The following is a 12,069-nucleotide window of genomic DNA, read 5'->3' as shown; positions in this document are numbered from 1 at the left end:
TCTGGGTCCTTTGGCTTTGTAGGCGACTGCCCTAAACTCTAAGCCATCTCTCCAGCCCTGTTTTTTTTTTCTTTTTTTTTTTTGAGTTAGCATCTCCTTCTTGCCCAAGCTGACCTGGAACTCTCTCTGTAGTTCCACACTGGCTTCAAACTCACAGTGATCCTCCTGTGTCTGCCTTTGAAGTGCTGGGATTAAAGGCATGTGCTACCCATACCTAGCCTAGAAATGTTTTCTTACCCCCTTGTTTTTTCAAGGTAGGGTCTCACTCTAGCCCAGGCTGACCTGAAATTCACTGTGTAGTCTCAGGGTAGCCTTGAACTCATGGCAATCCTCCTACCTCTGCCTCCTAAGTGCTGGGATTAAAGGTGTGCACTACCATACCCAGCCTAGAAATGCTATTTTTACTTGATTGTTTTCTGCACTTTTATCATCAACATGTGTGCTCATATCTCTTTGCCTTGCTACTCTTCTTCCAAGATACCTTTCTGTCATCTACTTTGTTTTAAAAGGCAGACATATTGGTTTGAAAATGTTACTTAATACTACTAAATAACATGTTTAGCTAGTACATAGTAGTATTTCATACTATTTGTGTATAGAAAGCAGCTTTTAGTTTTGGTTTATTCCCACGTAGCTGGCATCTAATATTTTAATTTGTCTGCCATCTCTGTAGCAACAGGTAATTCGGTGTCAGCTGGTCAGTTGCTATGTGGAGGTTTGTTTTCTACTGATTCGCTGTCAAACTGGTGTGCTGCTGTGGCCCTTGCCCATGCTTTGCAAGAAAACGCTACTCAGAAAGAACAGTTACTCAGGGTTCAACTCGCTACAAGTATTGGCAACCCTCCTGTGTCTTTATTGCAGCAGTGCACCAACATCCTCTCACAGGTAAGGCACCCGTGAGCCTTCGGCGGGGAACAAGTCTCAGCAGTTAGGTATCAGTGATGGGAGGACTTGTCCTCAGAAAATGTAGGTGGAGGAAGAGAGACAGCTCTGCCTTACCAAGCAGAAACCGTTTTGTAGAGAGAGCAATAAATCCTGTCTTAGAATAGTTTTTCCAAATATTTATAACAGCTATATCATGATGAGGCAGAAAGATATATTTCGAGTTTGTTTTCTTTTGAAACTATCCACAGTGTTTTTGTATGTCATTTCTAAGTAGCCGAATTCTGTTTATGAAAAAAAAAAAAGAGTAGAATAAAGCATCTCATCACTATACGCCTCCCTCTTTCTCCTCCTGTAGTAGTCAGTCATCCCAAAACAAAAGTAGAATAGCCATCCCTTAAGTCTTTGGTGGTAGAGTGAATGCCTGTGAGTCCTCAGGTCCCCAGCACCTATCTTTTACCTAGGAGAGCAGTCTACGATTGCTTGGTCTACTTGCTTTGGCAGTAAAATTGTCCAACCCACTCCCCTATGATAATGTGCTGTACTCTTCTTCAGTTCTTAGTTTCATCATGTACTGCGTTTTCTTTGTTTTAAACTTTGTGTGGTTGATGCTGCTGCTGCTGGGCACTGCCCTCTTTATTCCTGTTGAGTACACCTCCTCCCACGGAGCCCCACCCCTGTCCCCAGGCTTTGTTTGAGGTTTTGAAGAAACATCAGTGCTGTCCATAGAGAGTGTAAATGAAGGTGAAAGAGAGTTGAATGTTATCTACTTCAATTGACAGTTTATCACATCTCAGTGATTAAAAAAATATTATGCCAAACTTTTCGTATCTTTAAGTATTTAATACTTTGCATACTCCTGCTGCAGTCTGTTGAAAACAGCTTTTTTAAAGGCAGTTATTAACTATGATCCTCATGGCTACAAACATACCTTAGGTTTGTAATTGCAGTGACTCTGTAATATGAACTCCTAAAGATGATCCCAAGTAATCAGGGTGCTATAAAATTGACCTTTATCCTCTAAAACATGTCACCTGAATACAGTAAAAGATCAAAATGACCTGTCACAAATTACTGGCTTAGATTTGCAGAGAGACTGAGAAAACATCCTTGAGGGATTTCTCTAGGTTGCAGTTTTTCTAAAGTAATATTTATGAGTAATGTTTAATGTATAATTTGCAGGGTGATAAGATCGACAGACGGGTATGTATCATTTGATCAAGCTCAGACATTTTCCTCTTCCAACAAGGTTTTTTCTTTGTCTTGGGTTTTGCTAATTGGTTTCTTAACTGCTTGTTTGAAGTTACATTCTACTCACACCTGTAAGTGTCAGCAAGTTGTCCCTGTCACAGGTTGATTCTGGTTTTCTCCATGGCTGTTGTACTGGTGTTACTAAGAGCTGTGGGATTGAGGTGCTAACTGCATACTCTGGGGATGCTTGCACTTTCTGGAATTCTGTGGTTTTGGTCCTTTCCGTTCTTTCAAGCTTGCTTCTTTATTTCCCCTAAAACCATTTCAAAGGAAGTAAGATTAAGGTTAAGATTTTTGTTTTAGGGCTGGAGAGATGACTGAGCGGTAAAGGCATTTGCCCGGGTTCGATTCCCCAGTACCCACATCAAGCCAGATGCACAAAGTGACACATGTATCTGGAATTCGTTTATAGTGGCTAGAGGCCCTGGTGCATCCATTCTCATTTTTGGCCTCCCTCCCTCCAGCCCCCCCCCCCCCCGCAAATAAATAAAATAGAAAAGAAAAAAATTAAAAAGTTTTGTCTGTAATCAATATATGAAGGACTATGGCTTAGTCACTTAGACTATTTAAATTGTGCAATAGTAAGTATAATTTTTACATTTTAGTGAGTTTTAAAATGAAATGAGAGTTATTCTGGGTATAATCCATATGCTACAATTACCATTGGAGATTGGCTGCTATTATGTTGGGAAAGAGTGTGACTTGGGTTGGGTTGGGTTTTTCTTTTGACTAGCCAAAAGTAAAACAGCAAAGTGCACCTTAATATCCATGTTTTCACTTGTACAATGTGGGTAATGATGAAGGAAATCCTGTTAAGAGGTGTACTTTATTATGTGAAAATGACTTAGCATGTAGTTACAACTCCTATATGTGAATATGAATTTTCATGTACTTAAAACTCACCCATGTGAATATGATTTCACATGTACTTACAACTCTCGCGCATGTGAGTGTGACTTCTCATGTACTTACAACTCTCACGTGTGTGAGTATGACTTCTCATGCACTTACAACTCTCGCACATGTGAGTGTGACTTCTCATGTACTTACAACTCTCACGCATGTGAGTGTGACTTCTCAGGTACTTACAACTCTCAACACGTGTATGACTTCTCATGCACTTACAACTCTCGCGCGAGTGTGACTTCTCATGTACTTACAACTCTCGCGCATGTGAATGTGACTTCTCATGCACTTACAACTCTCAAGCATGTGAGTGTGACTTCCCATGCACTTACAACTCTTGTGCGTGTAAGTGTGACTTCCCATGCACTTATAACTCTTGCGCATGTGAGTGTGACTTCTCATGCACTTATAACTCTTGCGTGTGAGTGTGACTTCTCATGTACTTACAACTCTCGCACGTGTGAGTATGACTTCTCATGTACTTACAACTCTCGCGTGTGTGAATGTGACTTCTCATGTACTTACAATTTTGGCCTCTCACGTACTTACAACTCTCATGTGTGAATATGACTTCACATGTACTTACAATTATCACTTATATGAAAAGTCTTTGTAAATAGTTACAATTCACATGGGTGAATATGACTTTGCAGGTAGTTATAACTCTCACATTTGGCAGATTCTGCCTGTACTTTTTGTTCATTTTTATTTCTCTGTAATTCTGGGTGTCAAACCCAGGGCCTTATACATGCTAGGCAAATGCTCTGCCACTGAGCCTTGAGCCCCAACCCCAGAATATTTTCTATTTTTTTGAGCTTAGATCTCATATAGCCAAAGCTGGCCTCAAACTTACTGTGTAGGTGAGAATGGCCTTGCATTTCTGACTGTCCCTGCCTCCACCTCCCACCCTTGGTGGTGGTTTTTTTTTCTAATTGTGCACGTATGTGCACGTATTCACACATGCACCAGGGTCTCTGTACTGCAAACACCAGACACGTGCCACATTTTTGCATCTGGCTTTAACTGGGTGCTAAAAATTGAACCCAAGCCAGTAGGCTTTGAAAGCTACTACCTTTAATTGGTAAGACATATCCCCAGCCTTTGGAAATTTTTTTTTCAGTTGAGGGAGTTGAGGTAGGATTTGATCTAGCCTAGGCTGACCTGTAATTCACTGTGTAGTCAGGGTGGCCTCAAATTCACTGCACTTGGCCTCCCAAGTGCTGGGATTAAAGGTGTGTGCCAGCATACCTAGCCTGGATTTTTTTTTTTTTTAATCAGTCTTTTATGGCTTCTGCAGTTTTCACCTAAACTTAGAGATACCATCAGGTTTAGGGAACTCACCCATATGCTCATCTCATAACTTCTGTGCATGAGGTTTATTTTTCACTCTTCATTTTTCTCAATGAATTTAAGTGATACAGATCCACTAGTTTTTCTCTAGGCAGCTATTTAGTTAAGTCCATCTGCAACACACTGATGTCTGATTGTCATTTTTTTTAACCATATCCCTAATTATATTCCCTTGTCTATTTTTCCATGTGACCTTGAGAATGAGATTGCTTAGCTCTAGGAAAGAAAAACCCTTTGGGTTATGGGGGTGTGTATAATTCAGTGGTAGACCCTATACCCTGCCCTAGCACCAAAAAAGAAATAGAAGAGAAAAAGAAAAAAAGTCTTTTGCTATTTTTATTTGAGTCAATTTTGTATATATAGAACTCTTCTATGTGCAGGGTAGATATATTTGTTTTCCGCAAATAACTACTTTAACAATAAACGTCTTGTATAACCAAGGAGCTCAACAAAGCATTTGAATTTATAATTTGAGTAGTAGTAAGTTTTCCTGGAGCACATAAGTCACTTGAAGATGACTATACTTTTCAACTTCCAATTTATGTGAACACAGTGACTGCAGAGATAGGGAAAATGGAAGCAATGAATTCATATTTATGCTTACTTAGCACATCATTTAAAGAGGCCAGTGTGAACTTGTTCAAGTGAACATTAAATACACCTAAGAAGAGACTATAGATGAAGCCAGATGAAGTTAGGATACTTTGGCTAGTAAAAAAAATTGAAGAGCTGGTCATAGTTACTGTAAAGTTTTTTCTTTTTATATATTTTAATATTTTTTGCTCCCCAGTTAATCAGTCTTTTATTTACTTATTTGAGAGAGAGAGAGAGAGAGAGAGAGGCAGGCAGATAGAGAACGGACAGCCAGGGCCTTCAGCTGCTGCAAACAAACTCCAGATGCATGTGCCACCTTGTGCATCTGGCTTATGTGGGTTCTGGAGAATCAAACCTAGATCCTTTGGTTTTGCAGCCAGTCGCCTTAATCATAAGCCATCTCTCCAGCCCTAACCTCATTTCTTACTTAGATCTTTGGATAATTATATGTGGGATATTTTCCAAAAGTTGCCTCAGACTGATGCATTACTATGCAGTGTTCCATTATTTTATCTCAGTTTTTATTCTTTACTAAGAAAACGAATTGTCATAAATGGGCAATAGCAATGTTATAAAGTAAAAATATTCTAGATGCTGGAAATATGGCACAGTGGTTAAAGGCACTTGCTTGCAATGCCTGATGGCCAGGGTTCAGTTCCCTGGTACCCATGTAAAGCCAGATGCACAAAGTGGTGCATGCACCTGGGGTTTGTTTGCAGAGGGTTTGGCACGCTGATTTCCTCTCCTCTTTCTCTCAAATAAGAAAAAATAATTAAGAATATTCTGCATGGAGATGTAAATGTGTTGTACTAATATTTAGAAAATGATAATCCTTTTTTTGTTGTTTTTTGAGATAGGGTTTCACTCTAGCCTAGGCTGACCTGAACTCATTATGTAGTCTCAGAGTGGCATCAAACTCCCAGCAATTCTCCTACCACTGCCTCCCCAAGTGCTGGGATTAAAGGCATGCACCACCAAGCCCAGCTGAAAATGATAATCTTGATGAAAAGCTCATTTCTAGTATTATTTAACTGTGCTTGGCAACAGTGTGGTTAGTCTGCTCATAGCATTTAGCTAGTTTCAGTCAGTCTTTCCCCTTCATTGTGTTTGTGATTCACTGTCTGGCATGCTATGACTAAGTTTGTAGTTTTTTGTTTTGTTTTGTTTTTGGTTTTCGAGGTAAAGTTTCATTCTAGTTCAGGCTGACCTGGAATTCACTATGTAGTCTCAAGCTGGCCTTGAACTTATGGTGGTCTTCCTACCTACCTTTGCCTCCCAAGTGCTGGGATTAAAGGCATGTACCACCTTGCCCAGCCGTAGTTTTTTTTTCTTGCTTGAACATCTGTTCTCTCATGGAATAAAACTAAATGGTTCAGGGGATTATTTGTATCTTTCTTGATGCTTTTTGAAAAAAAAGAAATTTTTCTTTTATCAAGAACTTGCTTTTAAAATTCTGATTGAAATATTAATTCCCTTGACAATTTATTGTTCATAACCTATTTTGAGATTGATAGATTCTTTAAAGCCTCCACATTATAAGTTTTTGTACTAGTTACATTTATTTTATTCTTTTGGTTTTTCAAGGTACAGTGTCTCTGTAGCCCAGGCTGACCTGGAGTTCACTATATAGTCTCAGGGTGGCCTTGAACTCATAGTGATGCACCTACCTCTGCCTCCTCTTTGCTGGGATTATAGGCGTGCGCCACCACTACCAGCTTCATGTATGTTTTTGAGGTAGGATCTTACATATAGCCCATGTTGACCTGGCCTCAACTCATGTAACTGAGAATAATCTTGAACTTACGTTCCTACTGTTACGACCTCCTGAGTGCCAGGATTATGTCACCACACATGTTTTATGCAGTTTTGGGGATTAAACCTAGAACTGTATGCACGCTGGCCGAGCGACGTTTCCAGCCACAGCCACCACTAGTATTTTGTGTAGTGCAGTAGTGCTTCCACGCGTGAATCAGTTATAATTTGTATACTATGTTCATTTTTGGAAATGCAGTCTATAGAGGATATAAAAATGCATTTTCTTATTCAAGTTTTAAAATCTGGGTTTCTTATACATCTTTAATGAGATGTTAAAAAAATGTTAAATTCTCTTTATGCAAATGGAAGAGAACTTGGGTAACTTGTTTGAGGAAAATTAAAGTAAATAGATATTTCTGCCAATTTATCTATTCCAGGGAAGCAAAATACAGACAAGAGTTGGATTATTAATGTTGCTTTGTACCTGGCTAAGCAACTGTCCAATTGCAGTAACACATTTTCTTCACAACTCAGCCAATGTTCCATTTGTATCCTTTTATATTATAGGGTCATCCCGTAAGTAAGTTCTTACATATCTTTAATCGCTTCATTACCATTAGATGCAATCGGTGCCAAAAGTGTTTGAATGTTCCATCATTATCTTTGTTACAACTTTTGAAACTATTAATGGTTATACTGATACACACTGTTCAATGTGTGTATATGAGTATGTATATGCATGTGTGCCAGTTTTGTATGTTGACTTAAAGTATGTAAAGATAAAGTATGTAAAGAATTTCTTATAGAAAATCTCACATGAAATATGTGTTAAATTCAAAGTATAAAATAAAATATTCCAGATACTGTGAATCATTAAATTCCTTAACAGAGACTTCAGCTTACAGGACAAATTGCAGAAAATCTTGGAGAAGAAGAGCAGTTAGTCCAAGGCTTATGTGCCCTTTTATTGGGTATTTCAATTTACTTTAATGATAACTCACTTGAAAACTACATGAAGTAAGTAAGGACGAAGTGACCCTCCATTGTCATGAAGAGATAATGATACATTTTCATGCTAAAGTATAATTAGTCCAAGCTTAGGATTTTGCAATGTTACTTTTTTTTTTTTTTAACACATCTCAATATGTTCATCTCTGTAGAGAGAAACTAAAACAACTAATAGAAAAAAGGATTGGCAAAGAGAATTTCATAGAGAAACTAGGATTTATTAGCAAACATGAATTGTACTCCAGAGCGTCACAGAAACCCCAGCCAAACTTCCCCAGTCCAGAATATATGATATTTGACCATGAGTTTACAAAGCTGGTAAAAGAACTTGAAGGTAAGCTACAAAGGTTTATACTGATGCTCAATAGAAAGTAATAATGATGGGGCTGGAGAGATGACATAGCAGTTAAGCGTTTGCCTGTGAAGCCTAAGGACCCCGGTTCAAGGCTCCATTTCCCAGGACCCACGTTAGCCAGATGCACAAGGGGGCGCATGCATCTGGAGTTCATTTGCAGTGGCTGGAGGCCTTGGCGCGCCCATTCTCCCCCCCCCCCCCCCCGCACGCGCGCTCCCTCTCTCTTTCTCTCTCTCTCTCTCTGCCTCATTCTCTCTCTGTCTGTCCCTCTCAAATAAATGAATGAAACAGAAAAAAAAATTAAGTAATAATGATTATATATGTGTATAATGTATGTATATTCTGGGTATATACAAGTTAAAGATAAGCCTGGAGCTCTGAGCTCATTAAAAGACATTCAGAAATGAGAAAGTGCTGCTTTTCTACCCTTTTACTGATTAAATCTTGAAAATAAAGAAATACTTGTAATGTTTAAAATAGGAGCTAGGCGTGGTGGCACACGCCTTTAATCCCAGGACTTGGGAGGCAGAGGTAGGAGGATTGCCATGAATTCGAGGCCACCCTGAGACTACATAGTGAATTCCAGGTCAGCCTGGGCTAGAGTGAGGTCCTACTTCGAAAAACCTAAGATAAAATAAAATAAGCCTGGCAGTGCAGTAGCTTAGTGGTACAGCATGTGCTTGGTGTGTTTAAAGCTCTGCATTTGATCCACAGAACCACCAAAAAGCCCACAAAAGCCTAAAACAAATAGGGTTTCTTTTGCAGGTGTTATAACTAAAGCTATTTATAAGTCCAGTGAAGAAGATAAGAAAGAGGAAGAGGTAAAGAAAACACTGGAACAGCATGACAACATCGTGACTCACTATAAGAACATGATTCGCGAGCAGGTGAGCACTGTGAGGACTCTCACTGCTGACGAGTACATGTGCTTGAAGGAAGAATTCCTTCTGGCCCTTTAAAAGAAAGGACCCCAGGATGGGGGGCGGTCTGGAGAAATGGCTTACCAGTTTGCCTATGAAGCTTAAGGACCCAGGTTCAGTTCCCTAGTACCCATGTAAGCCAGGTGCACTATGTGGCACATGCAACTAGAGTTCATAAATAAATATTAAACGGGAAGCCAGGTGTGGTAGCACACGCCTTTAATCCCAGCACTCAGGAGGCAGAGGTAGGAGAATCGCAGTGAGTTCAAGGCCACCCTGAGACTACATAGTGAATTCCAGGTCAGCCTGAGCTAGAGTGAGACCCTACCTCATGGGGGGGAGGGGAGATCTAACTAAGGTTGGGAATGTAGTTCAGGTGGCACAGTGCTTGCCTAATATGAACAAAGCCCTAGGTTTGATTCCCAGCATCATATAAACTAGGTATATGTCACAGGCCTGTAACCTAGCACCCGGGAGATAGAGGCAAAAGGATAGGTAGTTCAAGGACATCTTCAGACACATAGTGATCCTAACTCAAAAAACCAGGGGAAAAAAAGAAAGGACACAGAAAAAAATCATTATTTTTCAAAAGTATGTAAGTGTTCAGCATATTGAACTCTCAATGTGTGCTAGGCTTTGCGAGGATGTTGTGGACCAGAGCCTGAAGCAGATCAATCAGTGTGTGCATACAGAATCCTTTCTGGGTTTCACAGGAAGACAAACCTACCAACAAATGCAGCATACATATTCTAATACATTAGGTCTAGTGCTGGAGCTAATCAGAGGTATGGCAGCACTGAGGAGCACCTAAGGGGCTTGCACAGAGCAGAAACTCAGTCCTAAAAGGAGGAATAGAAGTATACTATGCAGAAAGAGATAGGAAGAGAAGCAAGAGATGGCAAGTAATATAGTAAGCTTGACTGTTGTTGGCCTGTACCTGAAAGACCTGGCTGTGTGAAGGAGAAATCTTAGGGACAAGGGGAGGGGAAGGCCTTCCAGAAAGAAGGTTATTGTGGTGCTAAATTATGGGTGTATATTAGAGCCCTGGTGGTGACAGTGGTAGTGATAATGTCTAACCCTTATTTGTTGTGTCCTGTGAACTCATCATGGTTGTCGCCACCCCACCCCCACCCCCGAGATAGGATCTCTCTCTAGCCCAGGCAGACCTGGGATTCACTATGTAGTTTTAGGCTGGCCTTGAACTCATTGGCCATCCTCCTACCTCTGCCTCCCAAGTGCTGGGATTAAAGGCATGTCCACTATGCCCAGCTTAATTTTTTGTTTTTGTTTTTGTTTTTGTTTTTCCAGGTAGGGTCTCACTCTGGCTCAGGCTGACCTGGAATTCGCTATGGAGTCTCAGGGTGGCTTCGAACTCTTGGTGATCCTCCTACCTCTGCCTCCCGAGTGCTGGGATTAAAGGCGTGCGCCACCACGCCCGGCCCAGCTTAATTTTTTTAATTTGCAAGTAGAGAGGGAGAGTGGGCAGTCCAGGGCCTCTATCCACTGCATACAAACTCCAGATGCATGCACAACTTTGTGCATCTTTACATGGGTACTGGGGAATTGAATCCAGGTCATTAGGCTGTGTGGGCAAGCACCTTAACCACTTAGCCATTGCTCCAGTCAGCATGTGTTTTTTATTTTGTTGTGTGTGTGGAGGGGTTGTGTACATGTGGGTGTAGTGTGTGTGGGTTGTGTGTGTGTGTGTTGTGCTTCCCTCAAAAAGAAAAAAAGAATTTGGATTATCAAACTATCCATGGCTATGGATATTTCATTTCTCTCTTGGTACAAATATGGAGTCATTTCTAGTTGCTAAATTTAATGTTTTTGGAAGAATGAAAAATCACTACTTGGAATATGATGTTTAGCATGCATCTGGAGCTGATAAATACAGCTGATTTGAAAAAGGTTATTTGATACAATGTCTATCATGGCTCATTTATAAAATGTGAGTTTTATGTGTCCTCACTACTTACTTAGTCTTAGTAAGCTTCTACAACTATAAATGTTTTTATCTTTGGGATGGCATTCTAGAATCCATTCTAAGGAGAGTTTCAAAAAGTCAGGAAAACTGATTTTCAGTGCTAAGATAATTACTGTAATAACAAGTACATAGTGAATTCCTTATCAGCCTGGGCAAGAGCAAGACCCTACCTCAAAAAAAAAAAAAAAAACAAAAAGTTACCTGACTGTTTAAAACATTTAACATAGGTCCTAGAGAACTGGCTTAGCAGTTGAAGGCCTTGCTTGCAAGGCCAGCCGCCCAGATTTGATTCCCCAGTGCCACATAAAGCCAGATGCACAGAGTGGCACATGCATCTGGAGATCAGTTGCAATGGCAAGAGGCCCTGATGTGCCTATTGCCTATTTCTCTTCCTCCTTCCCTTCCTCCCTCTTTGAAAATAAATAATTTTTTTATTGGTTTTTTGGTTTTTTGAGGTAGGGTCTTACTCCAGCCCAGGGAGACCTGGAATTTACTATGTAGTCTCAGGGTGGCCTCAAACTCACAGTGATCCTCGTACTTCTTCCTTCCAAGTGCTGGGATTAAAGGTGTGTGCCACCACGCCCAACACTAGCAGTGTTATAAACTAAAAATACTCTAGGTGCTAGAGAGATGGCTCAGCAGTTAAAGGTGCTTGCCTACAAAACCTAACAACCTGAGGTTATTGCCAAGTACCCATATAAGGCCAGATGTGCAAGGTGGCACATGCAGCTGGAGTTTGTTTGCAGCAGCTAGAGGCCCTTGGGTACCCATTCTTTCTGTCTTTCTGTCTCCCTCTGCTTGCAAATAAATGAAATATTTAAAAATATATTTGGAGGGGCTGGAGAGATGGCTTAGTGGTTAAGGCGTTTGCCTGCAAAGCCAAAGGACCCAGGTTCTTCTCTCCAGGACCCATGATAGCCAGATGCACAAGGAGATGCGGTTGCAGTGGCTGAAAGCCCTGGCACGCCCATATTTATATTCTCTCTCTCTCTCTCTCTTGTCAAATAAATAATTATAAAATATTTTCTAAAACTCACAGAAGAATTGTGGGCACAGAGTAGACA

At 40.5% G+C, this 12,069-nt stretch overlaps 1 protein-coding gene across 3 annotated transcripts in view; it reads left to right on the top strand.

The window, feature by feature from the left end:
* The window catches only part of Uso1 (USO1 vesicle transport factor), an 86,195-nt gene that overhangs the window by 57,247 nt on the left and 16,879 nt on the right, over positions 1-12,069 (top strand). For all 3 annotated transcript variants that reach the window (XM_045161831.1, XM_045161832.1, XM_045161830.1), the window contains 5 exons: positions 674-885; positions 7,176-7,286; positions 7,637-7,755; positions 7,899-8,080; positions 8,867-8,988. In XM_045161831.1, coding sequence (XP_045017766.1) covers positions 674-885; positions 7,176-7,286; positions 7,637-7,755; positions 7,899-8,080; positions 8,867-8,988 — 746 coding nt within the window. The remainder of the gene's footprint in view (positions 1-673; positions 886-7,175; positions 7,287-7,636; positions 7,756-7,898; positions 8,081-8,866; positions 8,989-12,069) is intronic.

This window comes from Jaculus jaculus, chromosome 11 (genome assembly GCF_020740685.1).
Source record: "Jaculus jaculus isolate mJacJac1 chromosome 11, mJacJac1.mat.Y.cur, whole genome shotgun sequence".
NCBI lineage: Eukaryota > Metazoa > Chordata > Mammalia > Rodentia > Dipodidae > Jaculus > Jaculus jaculus.
This window is presented reverse-complemented; position numbering and strand designations above follow the sequence as displayed.